General features: G+C 43.3%; 1 protein-coding gene across 3 annotated transcripts in view; it reads left to right on the top strand.

The window, feature by feature from the left end:
* The window catches only part of DIP2B (disco interacting protein 2 homolog B), a 1149028-nt gene extending 1126129 nt beyond the window's left edge, over positions 1 to 22899 (top strand). For all 3 annotated transcript variants that reach the window (XM_069653448.1, XM_069653447.1, XM_069653449.1), the window contains exon 38: positions 18437 to 22899. In XM_069653448.1, coding sequence (XP_069509549.1) covers positions 18437 to 18689 — 253 coding nt within the window. In that variant the 3' untranslated portion in view covers positions 18690 to 22899. The remainder of the gene's footprint in view (positions 1 to 18436) is intronic.
* The last annotated feature ends 3169 nt before the right edge of the window (positions 22900 to 26068 follow it).

Genomic DNA, 26068 nt, shown 5'->3' with positions numbered 1-26068 from the left:
AAGCTTAGCTGGTGAGCAATTTCGTCTTTTTTTGGAGGTAAGTAGACATGGGTGCCTCTATTAGAGAATTGCTCAGCCATACCATAGGTACTTGAAGGACTGCACCGTGTTGATTTATTTTTCTCTGTCAATGTACCATGAATGACGGCTTAGTCCCTTCATGCCGTGGCCAAAGGTCAGGATTTTGGTTTTCCCCTTGTTGATCTCAAGGTCGTTGTAGCAGATGTAGCGATGAAAGGTGTCCAGTTGTCTTTGCAGACCGAGAGGCGTTTGGTCGATCAGCACGACATCGGCCGTGTAGAGCATACGAGGAAGCTGAACACCACCGACCTTAGGTGGAAAAGACCTTATCTGTGAAAGCTTCTGGATGGTCCTACAGAAAGAAGTTCAAGAAAGCCGGGGTCAAGGGGCATCCCTGTTTTACTCCTCAAAAGGTTCTTATTACATTCGAGAGCATGCCGGCTTTGTTGAGCCTTACTCATAGCGTGGAGTTAGTGTATTGCTATGATGGGATGGAGTTTAGGCATCGGGCAGTACTTCGTTGCCAATTTAGACCATAGCTTACAGCGATTGATCTGGTCAAAAGCCTGTATTAAGTCCACAAACACCATGTAGATCTTTGGTTTGGAGTGGCCAAGATTTCCCTTCAAGAGTTGGAGTAGGAAGATGTTAATAGATGTACCCATGGCCCTAACAAAGTTGGTTTGAAAGATGTTGAAAGCCAGACTCTACACCAACCGTTTAACTGCTCCAGAACAATCGAGCTGTAGAGCTTGCCGATAACGTTGAGGAGAGTGATGGGGTGAAAGTTCTTAGGTTTACTCCAGTCCCCCTTCTTGTGGATGTGAACAACTATTGCTCGCGACCAAGATGCCGGCAAATGAGACATTGCTATTTGTCCAAACAGGGTTGAGATGAATGCGGCCCAGTCATCGGGGAACTCCTTCAGCATACGATTCGACAGTCCATCAGGCCCCGGTGCTCTTGAGTTTTTTAACTTCTTAATTCTCTGTGCGATGTCATTTGGGCTGTGCGAAGAGACCCAGGGATCCACACCTTCGATGAACTTGGGCGGATCAACAGTTCTTGCAACTGGTGCATACAGTTTACGAAAGTGTGTGATCCAGGTGTCTTCGCCTATAGGGTTTATTTGGTCTGCTCTCAATGCCAGATTGTCTGCCTTAATTAAAGATCAGAATCTATTCAGGTGTTTTCCTCCCAAAGCTAATAGCATTGCCTCAGCATCCTGTTGGTAATATAGATCTCTAGAGGCACAAAGCCAGTTTTTATAATTAGACTTTGCGGAATTGGCTGTTGGGAGATCTTCTGGTAAGACAGACTTTTTGGGGCTCTTGTGCGGTTTTCCTTGCCACTTTTCTTTGGGCGACTAATTCAGGGTCGAAGGCGTGGTTATGGTATCTAGCTCTTCCTCCATTCCGAGGGTGCAGTTGGAATTGCACCATTAAGGGAGGGTAGTCAACCGTTGCACCAGCCCGATTTTGTTCAGCTGATAATGATTGGATCTCTGTAGGTGAACGTTTCAGGCGCACGCCCCCATTGCATGTGTTCAGGGCTATTGAATAATGCTCATGGGTCAAGGGATTTGTAGGGCTCCATTCCAGTTGGAGCCAGGTGATGGTCGCACTGCTTAGTTTTAATGACTTGGAATTGCTCGACCAACTTTTTTATACATGCATGTAATCAATAGTTGATGCCATGTCTTGATTCTCCCACGTCGGCTGAGATGGCATATCGCCTATGCAGTTACCATTCAAAACGTGCATATCACGGGAGTCCATAAGGTTACTCCATAGGTTTCGTCTGGTATGGCGTGGGTAGTCTAAATTCCAATCCTGGTCTTACAGTTTTTGTTAGGTCCGAGATGTTAATGTCTGCACGTAGAATGTCATGGTCTGGCCCTGAATGCAAAGAAATGTCGTCCAAAATGTTGGCAATCTGGTCTATGAACTCACCCATCAGGGGGGGATTCCAGTAAACGTTGATTAGTCTAACATGCGTACGAGTTTTCACTCCCCCATGTCGACTGTGTATCCCATACGATTATAGACACTTGGCTGAGCAAGTTCTTGTTAGAGGAGTTTAGGAGATTAAAGGGGCTGCCAGATCGAACCGCAGTCAGGAGGTCTGCGTAGGGACGACCCGTATGCTCTTTCTTGGCTGGGTTAATGGCGACTTCAAACTCATCCATGCCCGGGGTCTCCCTCAACCTTGGCTCCTGTAAGCAGGTCAGGGCATAATCTCCCAAGTTTATATCCGTAGGGGTGATCAAATGGGTAAAACCCTGAGTGTTCATGAGATCAATTTCAGCTTGATTTTCAGAGTGGTAGATGTGGTGCTCAAGCGGTTGCTGGGTGACCCACGCTGTTGTCGTTGGGTTGCTATAAGATTTTTTTGGCCCGACAAGGCACTTGAGAACCACGACCAGTCCCTGTCGGCCAGGGTAGATTTTTAAGAAAAAGCTTCCAGACCGACACATTTAACAGATCTAGTAGAGGATAGTGTTTCAAAGGACACAGATATTTTGACAGGCGGGCCAGACGGTACTCTGCCCACTCTCAGCGGGTCCTTATAGTTTGAATCCCTCGGTGGAAGGGTTGAGGTAGGCCTTATTGCAGTTGATGGAAGTGGGACGTTGGGATAGTCGTTTCTGTCCTTCACAGAAGTATATCTTTCTCGGTTAGCCTCCACCCCAGAGGTCCTTGACATCCCTCTGTCCCAATTCCTTTCGTCATGAGAGCAGAGGGGTTGCTCTAGAGCTCTTACAGCCTCTCTGGGCTGATGAGAGGCAGTCGACACGTTGTTGACTTCTTCCATTCGATTCAGCGGGATTGAGCAATTTACTTCCCCAGGCTTTACAACTGTCAGGTCGAACCCCAACATCAGCAGGCTTTCCGATGCCTCCATCAACATGTTTTTCACCACCGGTGACATGATGTGAAGGAACACAGTGTTGTGACGTCTGTCTTCACAGAACTCAATCAAACTCGGGTCAGAGGAGCGCAACTGTCTCAAATTTTGGATTGAATAAAGGAGATCCAAAATAGTTCTCCGGTTCAGAATGATCAGTTGGTTTTGGTCAAGGAGTCTTACCAGTTTGAGAGTTCACATATAGGTGATTTTGTTCCCAGACCTATGTGAACGAGAGCCATAAGTTTTCCTTTTAGAAGGACTGGGCCCTGAGGGCACCGACCCTCCCATGCCTCCTATAGGTAGTTGATAGATTTGGTTCCTGCATACTAGGGCAATTCCAAACTGCTGCTCCCTAGGAATGGAGGATTGTGTCATTGGATAGGCTTGAGAACAAGGGCCTAGCTCAGAGGTCCTGACCTCTTCAGGTCTTATGGCGTTGTCAGGCCCGCTGGTCCCTCCACCTTCTCCGGTCTCTAGCTGGTCGTGGAATTATCCAGTGAATAGGTCGATGGGTCCATCAAGGCCATAGAGGTTTGGCTCAGGGGATCAGCCTCCAGGTAAGTCGTAGGGAGAGCAGGCCGTGTGATTTTAGAAGGGACACTTCCGACAGGCGTGCCACGAGGACCATGTTCCACAGGCAATTTTTGAGGTGCAGAGTTCGGGTCACCCCCCCACCCCCTCCTCCCAACAAAGGACACCAGATTGTTTATTTGAAATGTGGACTGCGAGACAGTTTGATGGGGGGTTTTCCCCTTACACCAACCGCAGGGGGCCTCGGAGGAATAAAGATCGGGAAGGCCATACAGTCTGTCCTCCACCTCTACTCCGGCTGGTGTGATACACTGAAAGCTCCTCTTACAGGAGCAGGGGGCCATCATTCCGTCCCTATCTGTCAGGGCTTTTGAGGGCCGAGGGTTAGCTGAACATTCTCCCGTCAAATCAACCGGCAGAGAGGCATTGATGGTCTGGATAGACTTTGAACTGGTGGTCCTCTCTGAATTTGAGGACTTGGTCGGCACCTCACATTGGGAGATTCCCCAGATATTCCATCAATACTTGCGTTCACAAATCCCTCCAAAAAGATGAGTTTAGATTGCACATGGTCACTAGGGTAGTATGATCTTTGCCAGTGTCATTCAATTGCCCGTACATCTTGGTGAAGGGTGCTAGAGCAATAGTTACTGTTGACATGGAGAACAAGTCAAGTTTCTCGTTCTCCACAGTAGGTTGTTGGGGGCCGGAATGAGGTTCCAGCCCATTTGTAAACACAGGTATTTGGTTGGGCTCCAAACAAAAAGAGGTGCCATGAAGGGCACCCAAGGAGTCATCTATACTCGTACTTTACCGTTTACTGGGTCCTTCATCAGCCCCTGCCAGCCGATCCCAAGGGGCCGCTTCAATGGCCGGTTGGAATGAGTCTAAAGTAGTCCTCCTGGTCCACGGTGGCTGGCGTGCCCTCAGTGGGTCTAGGTCCTTAGCACCGTTATAAGAAGCCTCACTAGTGGCCACTGTAGGGGGAGGGCACAGGGGCTCCTGGGTGCCAAGGCAATTTTTGTTTGTAGATTGGTGCGTAGAAGGCGGGCTGGGCTCTTTAAAGGTCTGTGGTGGAGAAAAGACTGTCCCATTCAGCCCCGACCGAGCGGGTAAAAGCAGCAGAGGCTCTGAAGAGGTAGTGGGAGCAATGAAATTAAAGGGGTTAATCAACATCGGAGCCACAGCCCTGGCCACGGGTGTTGCCTCGATATCTGAGGGGCCAGATCCAGGATTCAACTCCTTCAAGGATGTCGGCGTCGGATAGATCATCCAGATTTATCGTAGGAGGGTGAGCGGGAAGGTTTTTTTATTTTTTTTAAAGAGAGCAATAGCAAAGTCAATGGGCTACAAGAGTGTGCAGGGAGCCAGGACAGCCAAAGTCAATTTGAAACAGTCTATGAAGCTGAGGCACTGCTTAGATAAAAAGTCTTGCACAAAGTTAGGGAGTTTGTAGAAATCACTTTTAGGGTCACAAGCTGTTAAGCCTGTCGAAGGACAGTTGGGATCAACGCTAAAGGTAAGCCAATGCGATTCCCAACTGAGAAAAGCACAGCTAAAAGACGGTGAGGTAAGTACCCCAAAGTCTAAACAGTACCTCTGGTTAGAAGAGGAGTAGTCCAGCTGGATTCGTTCCTGTTGCATAGATGCAGAACCTGAGTTCCTGAGCCTCAGTCGTGGGGACAAGGAGGTAAGGAGGGCTCCTGGGGCGGCACATTGGAGGTCGTCGGCAGCTACAAGCTCTTTTTGGTTCAGCGGCACTTCGCGGTTTCATGGCTTAGTAAACAGCCCCATTGTGGATCTTGGATACTGGTTGGGCTTCCTTCACTCCTTGGTTCATGCACTCTGGTGAGGGGACTCGCGCTCTGGTCGTCCTGCTTCTGGAGGGTCCTTAGGAGACTCCTGGAGCTCCTGGCCGGGTTTCAGATGCTGCACGCGAAAACCAAATTTTTCAACCCCTGGCACTCTGCTCTTGTGGCAGCGAAGAAGTACAGCCAGTCGGGGAAGATGGTCCAGTGGAGTTCGTCTCGGGTTTAGTTGGTCCCACTAACCCAAGGGAAGAAGTCGTCCCTTCCGGAGCTTCTTTGTCGAATTGCAAACAGAGTTTCAGCACAGCAGCAGGGCTTCACCAGGCTATTCAAAGGTCCAGGAGGATGCAGCAAGCTTTGTTCAGTTTCTTCTGGCATTTCTCCCAGTGGTCGACTGCCTCTAGTCCCAAAACCCTCGCCTTTTGATCAGGTTTCTCACATTCATGCACAGCCTAGGCTGTCCATCACATGCAGGGTGGCTGTCCTTAAAGGACAGCAGTCAGCCAATCAGGAGTGGTTGCATTCAGGCACTCCTAGAGACAAATGACAGGGGAGTTTCAGGAACCTCCCTCACATTCTGCCTTTCCAGGCGCACTGGAGCCAGGGGGGCGGGGGGATGGCGGCTTCAGAGCTGAAGCCCGTCAAAGGCAAAACTAACAGAGGGCTCAAACCTGGCTCAACGTACAGAGTAAAACCCAAGAAAGACCTCACAAACAGAAAATGGCAAAATGGTCACCCATGGGTGCTGTACTGCAGCCGAGGATTCAGCCTGCGGTAGAAAAGCACAATTGCAGGAAAATTAAGCCGCTCCCAACAGCCTTTTAAAGTAGTGAGGGTAACATACATTTTTTTTTACATGAGAATGTAGGATATGGGGCTACTAGGTAACCACTCCTCCCCCCAGGATACCCCCCCGCCCCTCCCCAGCACGCCACATAAGATGGTGTCAATTTCACTTTACTACTCTTGGGAAAAGTAGTTCACACAAGACAAGGTATTTAAACCTTGTGAGAAATCTAAAGGATTCCCCTGTGACACTACACTGAAGGTGCTGTGTATCACCATACAAAAGGCAGATGCCTATGGAGTTTGTCAGACTCCAAAAACAGTGAAAACACATAATCCAAATCAGTTAAAAAACACTTTAGTGAGAAAAAGGTATCTCACTCACTCCAGGGTTCAAATGAAAAAGTCCTAAAGTCCAGCAAAAGAGATGGGGGTTTCTAAGGTTGAAGGGAATTAGCACAGAAATGTGAATTCTCCCTAACAGGGAGGGAAGGACCCACCCAAGTATGGGAATGGGAAGACTGGGCTTGCATCCATTGAACAGGGGGGTGCGTGGCGACATCCCTCGTAATTATAACTGGTTCAATGGGTAGTCCCACTCAACCATATATTACATCTTCACTGCAGATTGGCTTCTAGAAAGGTGCAAGTCACTAACGATTCAAGGGACACCCCACAGTGATCACAATAGGTTGACTGCTCCGTTTACCTGGGAGGGTTTGTTATCACAATCTACTTGGAGATGTACAGTGAATCTGATTGTCAATTCAGCTGGAACCTGTGTTTCCTAGAACCAGATACTGGCTTTGTGAGTCACTTAAGTCCCTGACACAAGAAGTGGCGGAAAGGAAAAGAGTGTTGAAGAAAGAACTAAGATCTATAGGGCATAGACCTGATCTATGCCCTTGCTCTGTAGTGCGCTGAGAAAACATCTACGACAGTCACACCGGAATTGGTTGAGATACAATAGAAGCAGTAGAAGCCAGGCAGATGCTGAAGCTCTAATTGACCACCTTAAGAAATCGCATACCTTTTGGCGATTGAACTCAACAGACACCTGATTCCGTGAAACAAATCCATGCGTTCTCCGAAAATGCCCGGTACCTGCACTTCTCTGACCTTTATGCACGGCCTACTTGATGAACTGGACAGAATTGACTTGGCAGCATTTGATGAGGACAGGATACTGGATGTCCTGAAGAGGATTAGTTCTTTCGAGTCCAAATCGTTTATCAAATTATGTGTTTAAGACAGATCCTCCGGCATGGGCAATGGTTCTGAGTGTGCTGTTTAAGAATGTGGTGATCCAGGACAGGTTTCCAGCTTCCTGGTCTAGGGCACACATAGTTCCCATCTTTAAAGAAGGTCTGCTAACAAGTCTTTTGAATTATCGGCCAATAGCCTTACTTGATGTGGACAGCAAAGTATTTGCATCCATCGTGCTGTCCCATCTGGAGGAGCGGGTGGTAGCAGCCGGTAGGCTGGCCAAATGGCAACTGGATTTTGTTGAAACATGGGAACAAGTCTGAACTGGGCAATTGTTAAACTTGTCCAACACTTAGCGTGGGATGGGAAATACAAAGCCATTTTCATATCCTCCATAGATCTAACAGCTGCATTCGACGTGGTGGATCGCCAACTTCTGTGGTCTAAGCTGCACCAATTGGGAGGAGGGTGGGTGCCTGCTGGTCTATTAAAACTCCTCATTGGTTTCCAGGCAGTCTGAAAATCAGGTGCGGATGAACAATGAAGGGGCTTTGTCATGTCGTATATCCACAAGTAGGGGCATCAGGCAGGGTGACATTTTTGCATCCTACCTGTTCAACCTTTACTTGTCGGACATTGGCGAGCATCTAAAATCTGCCGTATTTATGTCTCCTGCAAATGATCAATGGAAGTTGTATTGGTTGTCGTATGCAGATGACTTTCTCATCTTTGATGTAAACCCAGTGGGATTACAACAGTTGCCGAATCCATTTGTTGCCTATACTTACTCTCATTTTTTTTTAACATGAACCCCTCCAAAACAAAGATCCTTCAGTGCTCTAGGGGTAGGAGTAGCGTTAACTACAAATGGTGTATTGGAGTGAGGCCATTCCGAGTTATTACTTTGGTATATCTGGGCTTTATCATCCAGGCTACCCAAGGTCGAACCAAGCTGAAAGTTTGGGTAGGAGGTTGAATCGTCTCTCTAATAAATTAGCTGTTGAGGGTGGATAGCTGATATGTTAGTTACACCTTAAAATCCGCCCTTAAATATTATGAAGGGAAATTAGTTCCCAAAATCACATACCGGATGGATATATACTCATTGGCCGTATTAGATATCCTGCCCAGCTTGCTGAGAGTGCTCAATGCAGTTCCTATTGATGCAATTCGGTACGAATTGGTCATAACCTCCATAACCTCCTTGGCATAACCTCCTGGACATTTCTGTCACTCTTAAGAAAAATATTGACACCACGGAGGGACTCTGTTTGAAGATCTAAAAGGCCTACTGGAGAGGAGCACCAGCTCTTGGGTTATTGAGATACACGACCACTGTGTCTTGGTACTGGGGAATGTCACTAGTTTGCTGAGGGACTTGTGCGAGAATCCAGTGCTAGTTAAGAAATGTTTATATTTGAGCGTACAGATTACGGTCATGTCTGTGATTAACCGCTATCCCCTGCCGCCTGGCTAATTACTAGTTCCTGCACGTCGGGAGTGGCTTTTGCTCAGATTCACTTCTTCTGGATGGTTTTAGCATAGTTCCGTGAAGTCCTCATGGACGCGCCAAAACGGGGAACATATTTGACTGGATTTTAAGCTTCATTGATGTGTGTCACAACAGGGTTGGGTTCACATTGAGGTGCAATTGAATGTGCCAGGTGAAACCTGGCATTAGACCTCAGCAATAACTTATGTTACAAACCCAGGGACAATTTATATGTTTGTACAACCACTCACTCTGTGGTGTGCTAAAACGTCATGCAGCAAAATCAAAACTCTCTGGTATTTATGTAGAACTTCTGGAAAAGACCTCGAGAGATGGGATTTTATCAAAAAATGAATGGACAGAGATACAGTTGTGATCTGGTTTGACACAAGCTGCGCAATATTGTATTGTATGTTGGTGCTGTACAGATGCAATTGGCTACTGTTTTACTTTGATTATAATGAATGTGGAACAAACATACAAATGCACATGACATGTTTGTTATTGGAAGGGGGTCCTTTGAATATACACAACTATTTGCGCTAGGTGTTATTGAATACTTGAGACTACGATGGGATTGACTAACTTGATGGTAGTAGCATGGAATGTTAAGGGTTGAAATTGTCCAAGGAAAAGCAAGTAATGCTGAGACTGTGGAGGGCCAAAGCTGATATCCTTTTGCAAGAAATGCATTTGGTAAAAGACACCAGGCAGGGGTTGACTAATGCCAGATATAATAAAGATCTTTCAAATTGCTATTCTACCAATTCTAGAGCAGTTTGTATTTTATTCAGGAAAGGGTTTCAATATAAAATTACAAAGGTGGTGATAGATAGATGGATGGAGATGGCCGTATGGTTTTTGCTGATGTGATGTATAAGGAGAAATTGATAACCTTAGGATGTGTGTATGGCCCGTGCACGTCTGGCAAGAGCTTCTTTGAGGTTTTAGAACTAGCCTCATGACTAGCATGAATGATGAGACCAGTAATTCTGGGAGGAGATTTTAAGTGTGTTCGGGACTAAAAACTTGATAGAATTAGTTTGTGTAGGTACACTAATGTGAACACTTAAAAATAATTTAATCTTTTTCTTGAAACATTTAGATTGGTTGATATATGGAGGGAACTGCATCCCTCGGAAAAGGAGTTTACATTTTTTCCCCTGCTTTTTTCCCCTGCAGATGACTCCTACTCTAGATTGGATTATATGCTGATCACAGACAGGTTAATGGACATGACGCTAGATTTCAATATTAGAGCGAAGGAAATATCTGATCATGCGCTGGTTGATCTTTAAGAGTTGGATATGGAGGCTCCGTCCTTTAGAAAACGGAGATTAAAGACGGGGATATTGGAAGAAAGAGGTCTTCGAGGATCTAATGTTGCATATGACCCAGTTTTTTTAGATAAATGAGGGGTCTGCTAGCCAGAAGATTATATGGGACAGTTTTAAAGCCATGATAAGGGGTCATATGATTGATTGGACCTCCCGCCTCCGGAAGAAATCTGTGAATGATTTGAATTTATTGGAAGCCAAATTGTTGAATCTACAGCAAACATATGCCCGATCAGGGAGAATTAGTGACAGATCTGCAATGAATAATGTGAGGGAAAAATTAGCAAATGCTACCAATTTGATGGCAGAACAGGGTTTATTTTTTACACAACAAAAATATTGGTAGAATGGTGACAAAAGTGGTCGACTATTGGCAAATAGGCTGAAGGATTTGAATGAGAGATCCGATGTTCAGAGTTTTGAAGATGGGGATGACCGATTAGTGTGGAAAAACGCTGAGATTTGTTCAGGGTTTAAGAATTATTATAGGACTTTATATATGGAAGAGGAATCTATATCAAGGCAGGATTTGGAGTGTCTGTTTGAAATGTCGATATTGCAAAATTAACATTCGATGGTATCAGACTGTTGTAAGCGGATATTGAAATTGAGGAGGTCTTGTTGGCAATTAGGCAACTCCATTTGGGAAAATCTCTGGGTTTAGATGGATTGCCTATTGAGTTTTATAGGAAGTTTGATACTTTTTTGGCTCCAGTTTTATGTAGGTTATTTAACTCTTTTTTGCAAGGGGAGGGTTTGTGTCACTCTGACGCGATGATCACAGTGATACCAAAAGGAGGGAGGGAGGGTAAAAAATGTAAAAATTATAGACCAATTTCTTTGTTAAATGTGGATGTTAAACTCTTTACGAAAACAATGGCAAATAGACTAAGTGACAGTATTGGTCAAATTAAATATAAATCTCAGGTGGGGTTTATGAAGGGAAGATTCGGATATGATAATATAAGGACATTAGTGGGTTTAATAAGTATTTATAGTAATGAATTGATCAGCGCTGCTTTGGTTTTTATGGATGCTGAGAAAGCATTCAACAGAGTGAATTGGGACTTTTTGGATTTTACAATTGGGGAAATGGGGTTTGGCAATAGATTTAGGAGAATGGTTCATTGTCTTCATAGTTCTTCAAAGGCACGTGTTTGGGATAATGGTGAATGATCGTATTCTTTTAGTCTTACTAGGGGGACGAGACAGGGATGCCCCTTGTCACCTTTTTTTTTCAACATTGCCTTGGAACCCTTGGATGCACTGATAAGGAATGAGCAGATAATTTGTGAGCTTACATTTGGGGCAAAAGAAGTGAAAGTACTCTTATGCTGACAATATGGTAGTAGTGCTCTCGGACCCTGAGAGGGATAGCGCCGTTCTTAGGGAATTACTTGAAAGACTGGGCAAGTTCTCAGGTTATACAATCAACTGGTAAAAAACTGAGGTTAGGAGGGGTGACTTTGCAGATTGGAATTGTAACTGGTCTGAAATGCATGTGAAATATTTGGGGATCTTCCTTACAAGAGATATAAGAAAAATGGTTCAATTTAATGTGACTAAATTGTTAGAAACCCTACAGAGAGATGTAAGGAAATGGTCGAGATTAGATTTGGTGATATGGGCAAGGATTAACATGATTAAGATGTCACTTCTGCCTAAGGTTTTATATGTTATGCAATCTATACCTCTTGCATTCTCTACGAGACAACTTAAGGAAATTGATCGGGGTTTCTTGGATTTTCTCTGGGGTGAGAAAAATGCTCCTAAGATTCCAAAGTTTATTTTACAACAGGACACTAAAGATGGGGGTTTTGGTTATCCAAGTTTGGAAAATGATTACAGGAGATTTATTTTGAAGAAGGCAGCCTTGTATGCCATGGCGGGGACGAAACAAGAGCCAATCTGGTTAGCAATTGTTACAATTTCGATTGGAAAATATTTTTTCAATGGGGCAACTACCAAGGGGGTCTGCTAAATTAATTGCTAAGGGCATGATGTTATGGTGGTTGCTTAATTTTGATGGGAATGTCTTTTTGAATTATAAGGCATCTATTTGGAATAATCCTGCATTACAAATTAATAACAAGACATTGTGTTGGCGTAGTTGGATTTCAAGGGGGATTCTGTCTTTGGGGATTTGATGCAGGATGGGCATTTGATGACTTTTCAGGAACTTCAGACTTTGTTCAGACTGGATGGAAAGGAGAGAAGTAGATATAAAGAGCTGAAATGTCTTTTGATCGGGATATTTGGTATGCTGTCCAACCTGGTGGAGCAAGAACCGGCAGGATGGACCATATTTTGTCTATTACCACAAAATGTTTCCACCTATGTGAAGCTTATGCCAGAGAATGATTCTCTTTTAGAATCATGGAATATCCTGAAATGAAAATGGGATTCAGATTTGGGTTATACTATTACTGATGAAGCCTGGAAATATGTATGGCGAACCGGACAAAGTAGCAAAATGGATCTTAAGCTACGACTTATCCATCAGAAGGTTTTGGGACGAATATATTGGACGCCTGAGCGCATGTGTGCCTTAGGATTAGTAACAGATGATTTATGTTGGAGATGTGGGAGGGAAAAGGGGAATTTACTTCATATGTTATGGTATTGCCCCCGAGTAGTCATCTTCTGGTGTGAAGTTCTTGAAAGATTAGATTTGACCCTTTCCATTAAGTTCCCAAGAAGGCCGTTGCAGGTCTTGCTTTTAGCATACTGGGCGTTGTTTGATGGCTCGTTTATATGGTTCTTGGATAAATAGAATTTTACTGATAGCAGTGAAGCATGGCAATTTAAGAGTATATGGTAATCTTTATGGCATTATGCAATAAAAGACAAAAGTGCATGAGTGAAAAGCCAAAAACACAGTTGAAAATATCCACTGCCACCAGCCCATCAGGAACACATGGCTTTTGTAACCACAAGGTTAAAAATGAAAGTAATAATGATGCAAAGTAACCCAACTACACTTCAATTTAAGGTTGTGTGCAGTCATAAAAATAAAAGAAATTAACTAAAGGAGAAGTCTCCTAGTACTGATAGTCTTGGGGACCAAAAAGTCCGATAAGTAGCCAAAACAAAGCAAAAAGAAAGGGCGTCCCATAGAAGTCTATAGTCGAAAACAACAAAAAGAAATGCTTTTCTCACAATCACTCACAGCGACATAAGGAATACACTTCCAATCCCACCCATCTAGGGATCACCCATGGGGGAATACGAAGCTAGAACTGCATTCATTAAAGCCAGCATAGTATTAGGAAGTTGAGTTGGTGCCAAATGCAATTCCTTTTAGTTAAAGGATTAGTAAGAGTGGCAAATAGACTTGCCCCCTTTTAGTCTGAATATACAAGTGACTACCTCTGGGGTATTCTGAATCCGAGAGGACAATTCCTTCTGCCATTGGTCCAGGTGGTGGACACTTGGGGGTTGCAGATGCAGTGGTGAAGATAGTGTCAGGAATCCCGCTATCTCCAGTTACAGGGACAGTTCCTGCAGGCTTGCAGTAGGACGCGCTAGCCACCACAGGACAGCAAGCACAAACTCCAAGAAGAGGAGGGTGTACCAAGACATGGCAGATGAAGAATTCTCAGTTAGTGCTCGGCATGCTTCGTTCCTACAAGCAGTAAACAGGCTCCAAACTGGACCCTCTTAATGCAGAAGAGCAGCAGCAGGTGGCAGTTCTTGGGCCACAAGTTGAGGGTCTGAAGCTCCAGCTCTGGATGGGCATCAAAGAGGCAGAGGATGGTCAGCACAAAGGTTGGTGCCAGGATACTACAGATGTCTACTGATGGCAGGGTGCACGACTAGTTGATCCCCACCAGACCAAGCAAAGGCACCGCGCAAGGGTCTTCCCTGGTTGCAAGAGAGTCAGCATGGATGCCCTGGTAGATGACTTGGGCAATGCTGGTGGTCTGTAGCAACAGGTTTCCGGAACTTCAGTGAAGTCTCCGGATTCTTCCCTACAGTTGCAGACCTCCAGAATGGATGAATGCAGGGCTTCTCTTTGTACCCAAAATCCAGGCGCCATACAAACCGCTGTCCAATAAAGGACAACCACTTACTGCACATCTGCCCAGCAGTAGACATCCCCTGGAATAAGTATGGAACGGTACCAGAAAATCTCAAGCCCTGTTTCAACCAGTTTAGTCGAAAAAAACTCTGCCTACGAGTGCAGGCTGGACACCATATGAGAGTTTCAAAACTGAGAGAGCATATCAATGTAGCATTGCCATGCACCGGACAAATAAGTAAAATATTGTTCACTGCCAGACACCTATCCTACATGCACATCAAGAAGGCATAGACAATGTTACCACACAAACCTTTGGCGGGTTGTAGGCTGATAGTGGAGACTGGACGCTGAAGGCCTTCAACAGATCCATGGATGGAAGTAGGACAGAGGCTTGGCAAAAAGTGGGAGGGAATTTTGGATTGTGAAAAAATAGGATTAAGGAGGGAAAAATAGATCTTCCGACAAGGGTTGGGAAAAATCACAAGGCAGTAATAAAAAAGAGATGGATACACCTCACAGAGAGTGAGAAGACGGCTGTATTTTATTGGTGTAATCATTGCTGGCACCAGCCTTATGTTGCAAGATAGTTTAGGTCTTGTTGAAGTTTTTTGTGTGTGTATTTGTGAAAAACAAAGTGTTGATGTTGAGTGAGGAGGAGTGTGGTCCAGTGTGGTAGCAGCAAGGTGGAACTACTCTGAGCGTGAGTGGCATTTAAGGTGCTGCTCAGACAAGCCCAATGATGCAGGAGGAGTGGGGTCAGAGAGAGACAGAGTTGTGTTAATTTGAGGGCAAACATTGTTTGGGAAGGGTGTGCAAAGGAGATAAAAGGTGAGCGAAAATTAAAGTACAGTTTCCAATAATTGGTAAGTTGAGTTCTGGAACTATTACCATGGGGGACACCCCCATCATTCACTTATGTAAGTATCTACCAATGTTGTATAGGTCCAAATACAACGCTGCCAGGGGAGGAGGGGGCGCATGTATAAATTATGCAAGTAACGTGGTAACGTCAAAGGTGACACGGTGGGTGACCTTTGGAGTGAGGACGTCTTTGAACGCAGCGCTGCTTGCATAAAATAATATAGAAGCAGGCGCAGTGCGAGAAGGCCCAGGGTGGAACTCAAAGGGTGGGTAGTTGCATAGAGCGGGCACCAGGTGGGGGTGGAAGATGCCCTAGGAAGATGCCTGAGGGAGGTACATAATAGGGAGGCTTTTTAGTAATATGTGAATAGAGAAGCCATTTTGGTTGTAGGCCCATTTTCTGAGCATTCAGCAGGAAGAGTGCTGAAATGTTATACGGCTGAAGGTACCCAGGAGAACGCAGCTACAGGGAAGTTATTCTAAAAGATACTTTTGAAGCCAACAAGCTAAACCCCTGGGAGCACAATGAGAATTGTCAGGGAAATAGAAATCAAATGCAGTTAATTCAACTCCAGCCACGGTGTGGTCAGACTACATTTGGCAACACGGCATGAGAAGCGAGCAGGGGGGCCAGAGCATTGGGGTTGGGGCCATGGGGTGCGGCGTCGGGGAGGCAATCAATGGAAAGACGTTTTCATGTCCTTAGGGTGCAACATTGTACAGAGTCTTTGCTGATGTCCGCGGGGCACATTATTGGTGTGTATGTCGCGCCCCTTGCCATCTCAAGCTATAGTGTATATTGGACATTGCCAACCAATGGCAAATTTTGTTTTTTGACTGTTCACCACAATCACATAATTGAGGGGCAGTGTGGGAAAGGTCGACACATCATGAGGAGTGTTAGTGTAATTGTGGCCAAACGTTTTAGCAACCAATTAGGATCATTCAACATATATTTGGATATAGGGGACTGACGTAGTCCCACCAATCGGTTCTAGTGACCTCCCTTAAAAAAGTAACCAAAATGGTGTATGATAATTTGACATGTTTTGTATAAAGGGTTCAACTGCAGTGGGCGGTGTTGACATCTGACTTCATTCAGTTCAGTTCCACTGGCTGTCTGAACCGTGCTGCCCAGCTGTTGTGGTCCAACAAATTTGCGTTACTTCTTGCTTGGTGTACGCTCCTTTTTAATGACTTTTTCTTCCTTTGGATTATTTTTGACTGAAGTCAGCTGATACACCTGATACAAGGACACAATTAAGTAGCACACACAATGGCTTATTTATTTAATTTATTGTATTTGTTGATAGCACCCAGACCCAGAAGTATCACAGCACTAGTAGTGGTTACAGTAGGCACTTAGGCCATGCACCCAAGACTCTAAGCCCTGTCCACAAACACTTCAGCATAACACACCCATAGAAACAAACCCCTGCCAAATAACCACAACCCAAAAACATAATACATCCACCTCAAAACCTACCCACTTCAATTAACATTCTAAAAAATAATTTCAACCAACGTACAGACTCTTCAATACATAGCCTCTTCACCCAATGCTCTTCTAACAACCCAAGACCAACATCATACTAAACAAAAATAGCTAGTAATGCGCCCAGTGTTGATTATGTCTGCGGACACCTTGAACACATTGCGACCTTCTCCCACCTAATCAAATCCAGTATTTGACCCATCTCTTACTCCCCCACCCTCTCCAAGCACTCATACACACCAGAACACTCCCCAAAATTGGATTTTTGCTCACTTCCAGCGCATGTCCATGCATCCAATATGGCAGGCGCATCGAAACAATTTGACGCACCTCACACCTCATTCCAGCCAATCAGAAAGCACATTGCAAGCAGATTATCCAATTGGTGTCCTGTTCGCAGAGCCTTATGATTTGTTCATTTAAAAAGAAACTACTGGACAGATTTAAACCAAATTAACAAAAGCACTCTTTCGGGACCAAGCCGCCGCTCCTGCCGCAAATTTGGTGAAAATCCGTCCAGTGGTTTCAGCTCTCGGCGCGACTGAAATGTTTCCCATTATGGGAAAAAAAGACATTTAGCAACTTAACCATAACTACGCGGCCACTACCATGGGCAGTGTAATATGATAGTTGTGTGATGATCCTTAACTGAAGGTTTAATTGCTTATTGTGTATTTTAAAGGCCTAATAAATTATTATATATTTTGTACTTGCCTGTCTAACTGGAATTATTGGAGTGTGCTGTCTCTCATTGGCGGGAGGCTAGCTCAGGGGCAACACGCTCGCCTTGGAAGCAAGACAGCACGTAGCAACGCAGGTCCGATCCGCGGGTCCGCGCTAAGAAACCTCTGGGTATTAAGCGCGTGATAAATAACCAATTAAATTAAATTGTAGCCCTACACCACTCTCACACCCATCCCGAGTCTAAGCCTTGCAGTTCTGCTACCTATCTTGATTGGGTTGGGCTAGACTTCAGTCTCTTTTCTCTTCATAATAGGTTGCCCATCCAAATTCCTCACTAGGGTTGATTTTGGAAAGCCGTCTGCAAGTGATGAACTTCTGTTTTAAGTTGCCATAGCTTTTGCTTTTAGGATGTACAACTTCCTTTGTCATTGTTGCCCAATTGCTTGTTGGACAGATTTCCATTGTGCATGATTCTGTGCTAGGCAGAAGTGGTGGTTGTTTGGATGCTTTTGTGTAAATGTACTATCCTCCTCAAAGTGTTTTAAGAATGTGTCTGAAGACTGTACAGACATCTGAAGGCAGATGTCTGTGAAAGTGCGAAGATGGTTTGGGATTTTTACTTAAGAAGCCTTTATTCTGGAAAATGTTGAATCGGAAAAATAGCAGGAACCCAGTCTCGCACTGCACACTGGATTTTTAGTTCCTCCTGACTTAACTTGTGTAAATTATAGGTTTCTTTTCATTGGTTGCCTCTTTACTGAAATTTGCTTTGTAGTTGATTACCCTTTCAATGGATTGCATTTGCCCACCAATTCTTCATCTTGATAGCTATGCAGCATCAGCTGCTTAAAAACTTTGACATGGGGTGTAGTGCTGCTCGATACTGTTGACGACTCCTCCCTCCTCCCTCATACCTCAATGTTAATTTATTACACAGTGTAATGGTGCATATTTATCATCCACCAGCCAATAAAAATATTTAAAAAGACCTCTGATAATGTTAATATGTGACCTACATTTGCAAAACTTAGCATACAATATTGTCTACTTGGATGGTTCAATAAAAGTTGTTGCAACCTATAACATATATATTTCTTTCATTGACCAGTACAGGTGGCAGTATTTTCAGTATGCAGTTTTGTGGCGACTGCGTAAAATGCATTTTAGAATATCTTCAATACTACATATTCGACATGTCCTGCTAACAATAGTCTAAATAAAGCCTCCAATGTTCTATGTCTACATGGCTGCTGCTTACATTTCTCTTTTGTTTACCTTTAGCGCTGTGTTCACGTGGACAAACCTCCTTGTGGTGGTGGTGGAGCTATGTGGCTCGGAGCAGGAAGCCCTGGACTTAGTGCCCTTAGTCACAAATGTGGTCTTGGATGAACATTACTTGATTGTAGGAGTGGTGGTGGTGGTGGATCCAGGTGTCATTCCCATCAATTCCAGAGGAGAGAAGCAGCGTATGCACTTGCGGGACAGTTTCCTGGCTGACCAACTTGATCCAATCTATGTGGCTTATAACATGTAAAGAAGGAGATGTTATGTTTCATAGATTCCATCTGATGAATCCCCACATCGTGCCACTGCTTTTTGGGTCCAGCATGACTTTGGTGAAGAAAAAATACCAACACTCCATTTGAAATAATGTTGATGTCTTCTATGTTGTGCACCAAACCACTCTAGGATATCGTTACTACATTGTCTTTGATAACTTGACAAAGGGAATCACAGTAGCAAGAAAGATGAACGGACAATAACCTTTCTTCAATGTAGAATCAACAAGCTAACCCAGATGTCATTAATGTTACAGATGTGCTTCACAGATGAAACCGATATTTTTATGTACTTGAACTGTTTTGGGATTCTTCAATATATGGTTTATTTAGCAAGGTTCAGAAAATATTCATCTTAGTCCTATGTAGCAGCAAGTACTCATTGCAGACACAGCTATGTTGCCATTCCGTGGGCTTCGTTTATTTTTAAACCATTACTTTTTCATTCAATGCAATGGCTGAACCTGACAATTGACTGAATTAAGGTTTCCCTTTAGATATAAAAGAAAGAATTTGACTATTTTAAATATGTAAATATTAATATAATATACTTGATTTAGAACTAGAAAATTGGTGTGGATAGCTATGAAGTGCGACAGGCTTTTTATTGAGGGCTGTAACTTAATCCTTTGCACATACCTGGGGTTTTAGTACATCATCATGAGTACTTCATTTGAAATGCAGAACGTTTGCATATGTCCTTAGTTCCGTTTTATAGTCTTACGTTGTGTACCAGAGTATGTCCAAACCTGGGATTTGCCAACTCCTTCCACTCATGTAACCCGGCCCATTTTGTCGCAGCGGGTTCATATTGTGAAACTATGCACTTTTGTATGATTCATAATGAATTATGCCATTTATTTCGCCCATATTCTTTCCATCTCCATCACTGCCTATCAGTAAGTACTTTGCTAATAGTGCCACCATCGGCTAAATAGTTCCTCCCAAAAGTAGAGGGCCATTTACCAAATGCAATTAATTTAGATTTAGCAGTCTACTTCTTGATTCTTTATATTAGTGATAACAAACATGTTTTTAAAATGCCAAAACAATAGCCCTTATCATTTGGAATGTATAGAAAATATCCTTTGCACTTTAAGAAACACCGGCCCTTTGTTTATCTTTTTGTAGACTTCCTATGCGATTGTTCCTTTTCCCCCTGATAGAAGTGCCCCTTCAAGTGTTTGTTTTAATAGGCGTTGTGAATCTGCAGCTAAGTAGTTTTCAAATTCTGGCTTGTACATTTTATATTTGGGCATTTTAAATTATTTAAATACTGTATATCGCATGCAGAGGTTTCTCTCAAATCTATTACTGATTTATCCCTCTATGTAAAAGAAGCTTCACTTGCATTCTGGGTCATTACATTGTGCTACTACCTTTCAATCCTGGGCATTCCTCTCCAGGAGGAGGGCTGAACAAGTTTGGGTGGCTTATCTACATACATGACATAGATGATATAGTAACATTGCTGAATTCTAATTTTACTAGCCGTCGCTGATGGCATCCCATTCCTGCTGCCCGTTGCCTTATGGATGTGCCCTTGGCTGACATGCATGCCTATGTATAGTGAGGGCTTGAGGTGCCTTGGAAACCATGTCTTTAATATTCCAGTTCTGTGGATTTTCTTTTACCGCTTGGTTCTTCTGTTATCTGTCCATGGTGCTACACTATTTGTTTGGCAGCTTCTGATGTATCTTATTTTCAATGATTTAGAAAGCAGTCCTGTGATACAGTGAATAAGGAACCAGAAAAGTAGATAAACTAGACACTGGCGGTTTCTAAATGGTTGCCATTAAGAGCGTTAAATCCAGTTGAGAGGAGTTACTGATTGACCATTAATGCTGTTGAGTATTTTAACGAGATATTGATTTTAAATGACTTTTAAGAGCATGATATGTTGCAGTCTTGTAGGCATTTCCTTGGTCATGCCAGACATTAACATTTTGTTAAGTTGTAGTCAGATTAACAAGTTAGTTGATTTAATTTGATTAAATCGAGTTACGCTGCAGGCAATCGGTTTTCTCAAAAAGAGCACTAGTACTTTGCTGACCACAGAACCGCAAGCCAAGTAGGCCATTCTATCAAAGCAACTAATAGCCTACTTTCTTAATTCCATCGCTGTTTGAGAAAGGTTTCAGACTATATAGCATAGGCTTCCGTTGCTATCGTTTGCCTGGGTTTCAAGTACTGTTGAATGTGAGAAATCTATGCGTGTCCAGGTTTCATAACACCAAAAATGTAAAGCCCTGCATTTGCCAGAGGGCCTGCTCTTACACATGTTTTCTGTAAACGCTCAAATTAACTGTAGTTGATTATCATTCTTAAAACAATCTCAAGTGCCTCAAAACAAAAAAGAGGGAGCCTCTGTATTAAGCAAGGGCATCTAGTTGCTATGGGTTAAGATGCAGTAAACTGGAGGGTGTTCTCCTGCTGGGAGTGCAGACTGAAGTGATAGTACGCCAGGGCACTAATGGCCCAACTAAAATAATGGCCATGCAAGTTCCTCAAGCAGCAAGATGGGATTTAGTCTATTACAAAAAAAATTAGTTTGTGTAACCTACATTTTGATTCAATTCAATGTTAGTACATTTATAAAACACCCATTCATAAAATGTCTACTTATTGAAAGGTAATGGGTATTTAAGTACATCACAAGCTATCCTGCATCTTCATGGTTTTTGATTCTTATGTTTTTATTTGCATGAGAATGGGCTAGTTTTTGTACTGTTTTTTTATCAGCAATATAATACATTGTTTCAGAGGGGTTTACTTTTTGTTTTTTTTTTTGTCAGTCTGACTACTCTGGTATAGCAACAAAAGTGTGTGTGGCATACAACTTTCGTTACCTGCATAATAAATGTCCTTTTCTGGGGACAAACAAAATACATCTTTGTGTTTGCTCGGTGAGGACAAGGCATAGTAATAATCCAACAAACAATGTTTTAAAGACAAGATTGTCAATCTTAAATACAAATTATATTTGTATTTGTTAATCTTAACCATTGTTAAATTTGGAATGCTATATTATGTAATTATGTATAAACATTTTTTATTTATTGAAATTAGGTTAGCTATACAATTTTAAAATTGAAAATCTTGCTGGATATAGTTTTAATACATTAACACATTGAATGTGTTTTGTCTTATTTTTTATTTATCATTCTGTGTTAATAAATGTTGATGTTTGTTCTGAACTGTGCAAAGCATTCACCTTCGTCCAGTGAAAATCAGAAGACATTCCATCGTTTGCGTTTTCTTTTAAGGGATGTGAATATTTGTTAAATCACTGTTAGAAAATGGGCGGTTTAATTTAAACATCTTGCAACAATGTAATATGATCAGATGTTAATTGATGCAAAATATTTTTTGGCTTAATGAGTCTGTTAGAAAAACATACAATAGGTTGCAGTTATGTCTGCTTTTTATTCGTTTTTTATTTTAACTTCCTGCTTTGGGGTTAATTTTTTGTATCTTTTGATTCGTCCTTTTTTTAACAAATTTCATAATTTGGTCTGTAGTTCATACCCATTAGTTTTCAATTTTAAAACTGGAATCACCTTAGACATTAATCTGGTAAATTGTTTGTGCCCACTGTAGAGATCAGTATCTCATTGCAGTTTACATTGCCTATGAAATTCATGTTTACAAAAAGAAAAACTTGAAGCTTTTGTGAATGTCTTTCCTTTACCACAGTTAAACCTTTATCACTTGAACTATTTCCATTACAATGTACAACTTGTTTGAAACTATTTATTAACACTGGCAGTAGTCTTTTGCAATCCATGTATTGCGAGTATCTTCAAATGCTTTGCGTATTTGTTAGTTAATGTGGGAAACAGATTTTGATATTTTTGGTAAAATGTGGTTTGCTCTCCAATACAAATCCAGCATTCATTGATAACGACAAAACCTCTTCAGTGACTATAATTGTTGCGGGCTGGGGAAAATGTGCCCCACATTGTACTATGTTATCAAATAAATAAAACTAGTACAATTATTTTCAAACTTTGACGGAAAAAGAACTGTTGATCCTATTTGTGATTTATAGATCAGATTTTAAAAGAATATTTACAGAAATTGTGCCCAAACATACCGCCTCCGGTTTATTTCTAGAAGTAATATGTGAATAGTTATGATTTATTTTAAGACGTTCCAAACACAATAAAGTGGAGTTTTGCAAGAGGATGACTATCTGTATACTGCCTGCCAAGAGAAGTGATTTTTAGCATTTGCTGGAATATTAGATGGCTCTTCTAGTTGGCGCATAAACCAGTGACTCCTATTTACATGTGCAATCCCTGTTTGAGGTTCATAGTCTGGCAAGGTTGATTGTGAACTTTCAAGCTCAAATTCTAATGCAAATTTGTAAATCGGGAATCATTAAAATGCACATTGTTTAACCTTTTCTGTTGGAGCAAATGGGGTTCTCCAAGCTGCCTGCAGTGTCCCAGATTACTCAAATGTTGTGCACGCACCCCTGTGAATCATGATTGATTACGAACTACTTCCTGCTTAGTGTATAGCATACAGTGGATCTGGTCTTTCCATGAAAAACATGAAAATGAATGCCTATAAAAACATTTCAATGGATTGTTTTCTCCCACAGCTTCCTCATGTTGGATATCCCATCCAGTGTCAACTTCTAGGAAAATGTCAATAGTGGACATAGTGGGGTTCGTTGTCTCTTGTCCACCTTGTATCTCGACCGTACCACTCCTAGACTTCGTATGTGACATTGGTTACCGTACTTGCGGAACATACTATATCCCCTTGCCTCTGCTCCTTTTTTCTGCACCCTCGCTGTTAGGAACGCTGCTGATTAGAATTTAAACCATCATAATGCCAGGGCTCAAGCTGTCTGGATTCAAACACTGCAAAGGCTGCAACTCCAAGATGTCCATCAGGGACATGCACAATATCTGTGTTTGGGAGCGGGGCATCCAAACAAGCAATGCGGTTCAAGTCAAGCCATGAACCTGAAAGCGGTGAGGGAGCACTCTGCAAAACTGGCACTTTGATGCCCTTTTCCAAATCGCTGTCTAGGTTGTCCAGACACTGAGGGGCCTACCTATGATAAGGAAAAAATCAAAGAAGCGATTGCCCCCTCGTAACAAACCACACCACTCTTCCTCGCATAACAAAAAGAATCGCAGGCACAGGCGCCACTTTGATGCATCTGTCGAACGGGTTAAGTCGTACCCTGCTATAAGGGGGCTTTGACGGAGGAATTGAAGGAGTTCAAGAAGCAGATGATGCAGGTCTTCGAGAGGACTTCGGCTGGTATGGCGTTAGCCTTTGCTCGGTCAGCGAGTTCTGCACCTACTGTGCCCAGTTCATCTACATTAAGATGGCCAAGGAAGGTCCAACTCCCTCACCCTCAGTCCAAAGGAAGCTTACATCAGTGCCAACATGCGCAGCATCAACAAGCCAAGTCGAAATTGTGTTCTCGAACGGATCAACCATACGGCTAAAGCTAGGCACCAGTCAAGATTGTATTTCTTTGAATCCATATGGTCGATTTTATTTCTTATACGCACAGCGGGAACCTGTCTCCTTTGGGACTGAACCCCCTGGTTGGGCAGACATGGACCCAGTGCCCTATTTCATGGCTTGCCATGCAGGTCTGGTTGAATTGGCGAAAGGTCTGCACGACCCGAGTGGGCTCGATGCATCACCAATGTAGAGTTGCAGCAAGCGTCTCCGCACGTGCATTCAAACACCCAGTACCACAATGCAGTCGAGGGAGTGGTTGTCACTGTGTCTCGGCACTCCATCTAAGCCATTCCAACAAAATAAGTTAATGGATGTACTCAATGGGGGAGGTGGGGTGAGGGTGCAGGTGGAAAGGACGCTGCCATTCAGTGCAGCCATTGCAGGCCCAGTCATGCGCTTGTGGCATTATCCATGTTTGATGTCGGCAGTCGACGAGAGCTACCAGCAAGGTACAACCTCCTGTTTTTGATGGCATATCCAAGCCTGAAAGGGTTAGTGGGTCAGGCCTCAGCAGCTCACTCTAAGCCCTCAACGTTCAATGTTAGGCAGAATCACCTAAAGTACCATTTGGGAACACTACATGCAATTAGAACTACAAGTGTATGCACAATTTCACCTTTGGTACAAGCCTGCACTACAAAGTAAAGTGGTCGCGATGGCTGAGCAGCCAGACTTATCTCAAGAGTTTAAGTGAGCAGTAGAACAAGTTACACAAAGGACCAACCAATACAGGGATTCAAACAAACACTGATTCAAGGTTTCTTGGTAAAAGAATATACATTTATTTATTCAGTAAGAAAACATTACACTAGCATAAGCAGCACAATATTACACACTAATACACCACAAAAATCCAACCGATAAGTAAATGAACGAGTTTAGCGCCAAATGAAGTGGGAGCAAGATGGCACTTCAGATACTCAATAAAGGAGGGAAAGGACAAGATTATAAGAGTAGACAGCCCAAATACATTCATAGGCAGGGCAAAGGGTTTCAGTTAAATACAACCAGCAATTCTTCTCAATAGGCCTGGGCCAAAGTCAATGGTTGAGTCTTTTGTATAGGATAGCACAGTTCTGTTAAGTATTTGCCATGGATATATAAAGGATTTGGCTAGGTGAAAAGTTTGATGAATGTTAAGGGAAGGACAAGCCTTCGTAGTTGAGGAAAGTTTCATGCACTTTCTCGATGGCCGAAAAGAGTTCCGGACCGCGTTTGCACAGTTCCTTGGCAATGAAGAAAGCTGTAGCTGAGGCAGTTGTTCCTGGGCTTCAGTCATGGGGACAAGGAGGACGTTGGTGCGCTGCCCAGGGAAGAGGCCAAAAGCTGTAGCAAGACGTCGGTTTAAGGTGTGAGTGCCTTAAAGTCCACAAGCTGGTTTCCTTCCCTCTGGCTATCCAGTTTTCAACAGCACTCTGATGAAAATTCAACCAGATGGGGACGGTGTCCAGGTGGCTTGCGAGTTGATTGTTCCCACCAAACTCAAGGGAAGAAGTTAACCTTGAAGGGCTTCTCTGTCGTCGGAGTTTCAGGCAATTCGGATCTGCAGCAGGGCTTCACCGGTCGTCCAGGATTTAAAGCAGTCCTCTTCCTTCCTCTCCTCTTCGGTTCTTTCGTTCCAGTGGTCGACTGTGCTTTCCAAGTCCCAGAGAACTGCTTTCAAACAATTTTCCACCATTCATTCCAGCCTGGCTGTCACTCACACAGCAGGGTGGCTGTCCTTGCCGGTCAGCCAGCCGGCCAATCTCGCCAGAGTGCATTCAGGTCTCCTAGGAGACTAAGCACGGTGAGTTTCGGGCACCTCCCTCACATCCTGTCCACCCCATGCACTCGGGCGCCAGAGGAGGGCTTCAGCACT

Source organism: Ambystoma mexicanum, chromosome 3q, assembly GCF_040938575.1.
Source record: "Ambystoma mexicanum isolate Mex_15411 chromosome 3q, UKY_AmexF1_1, whole genome shotgun sequence".
NCBI lineage: Eukaryota > Metazoa > Chordata > Amphibia > Caudata > Ambystomatidae > Ambystoma > Ambystoma mexicanum.
This window is presented reverse-complemented; position numbering and strand designations above follow the sequence as displayed.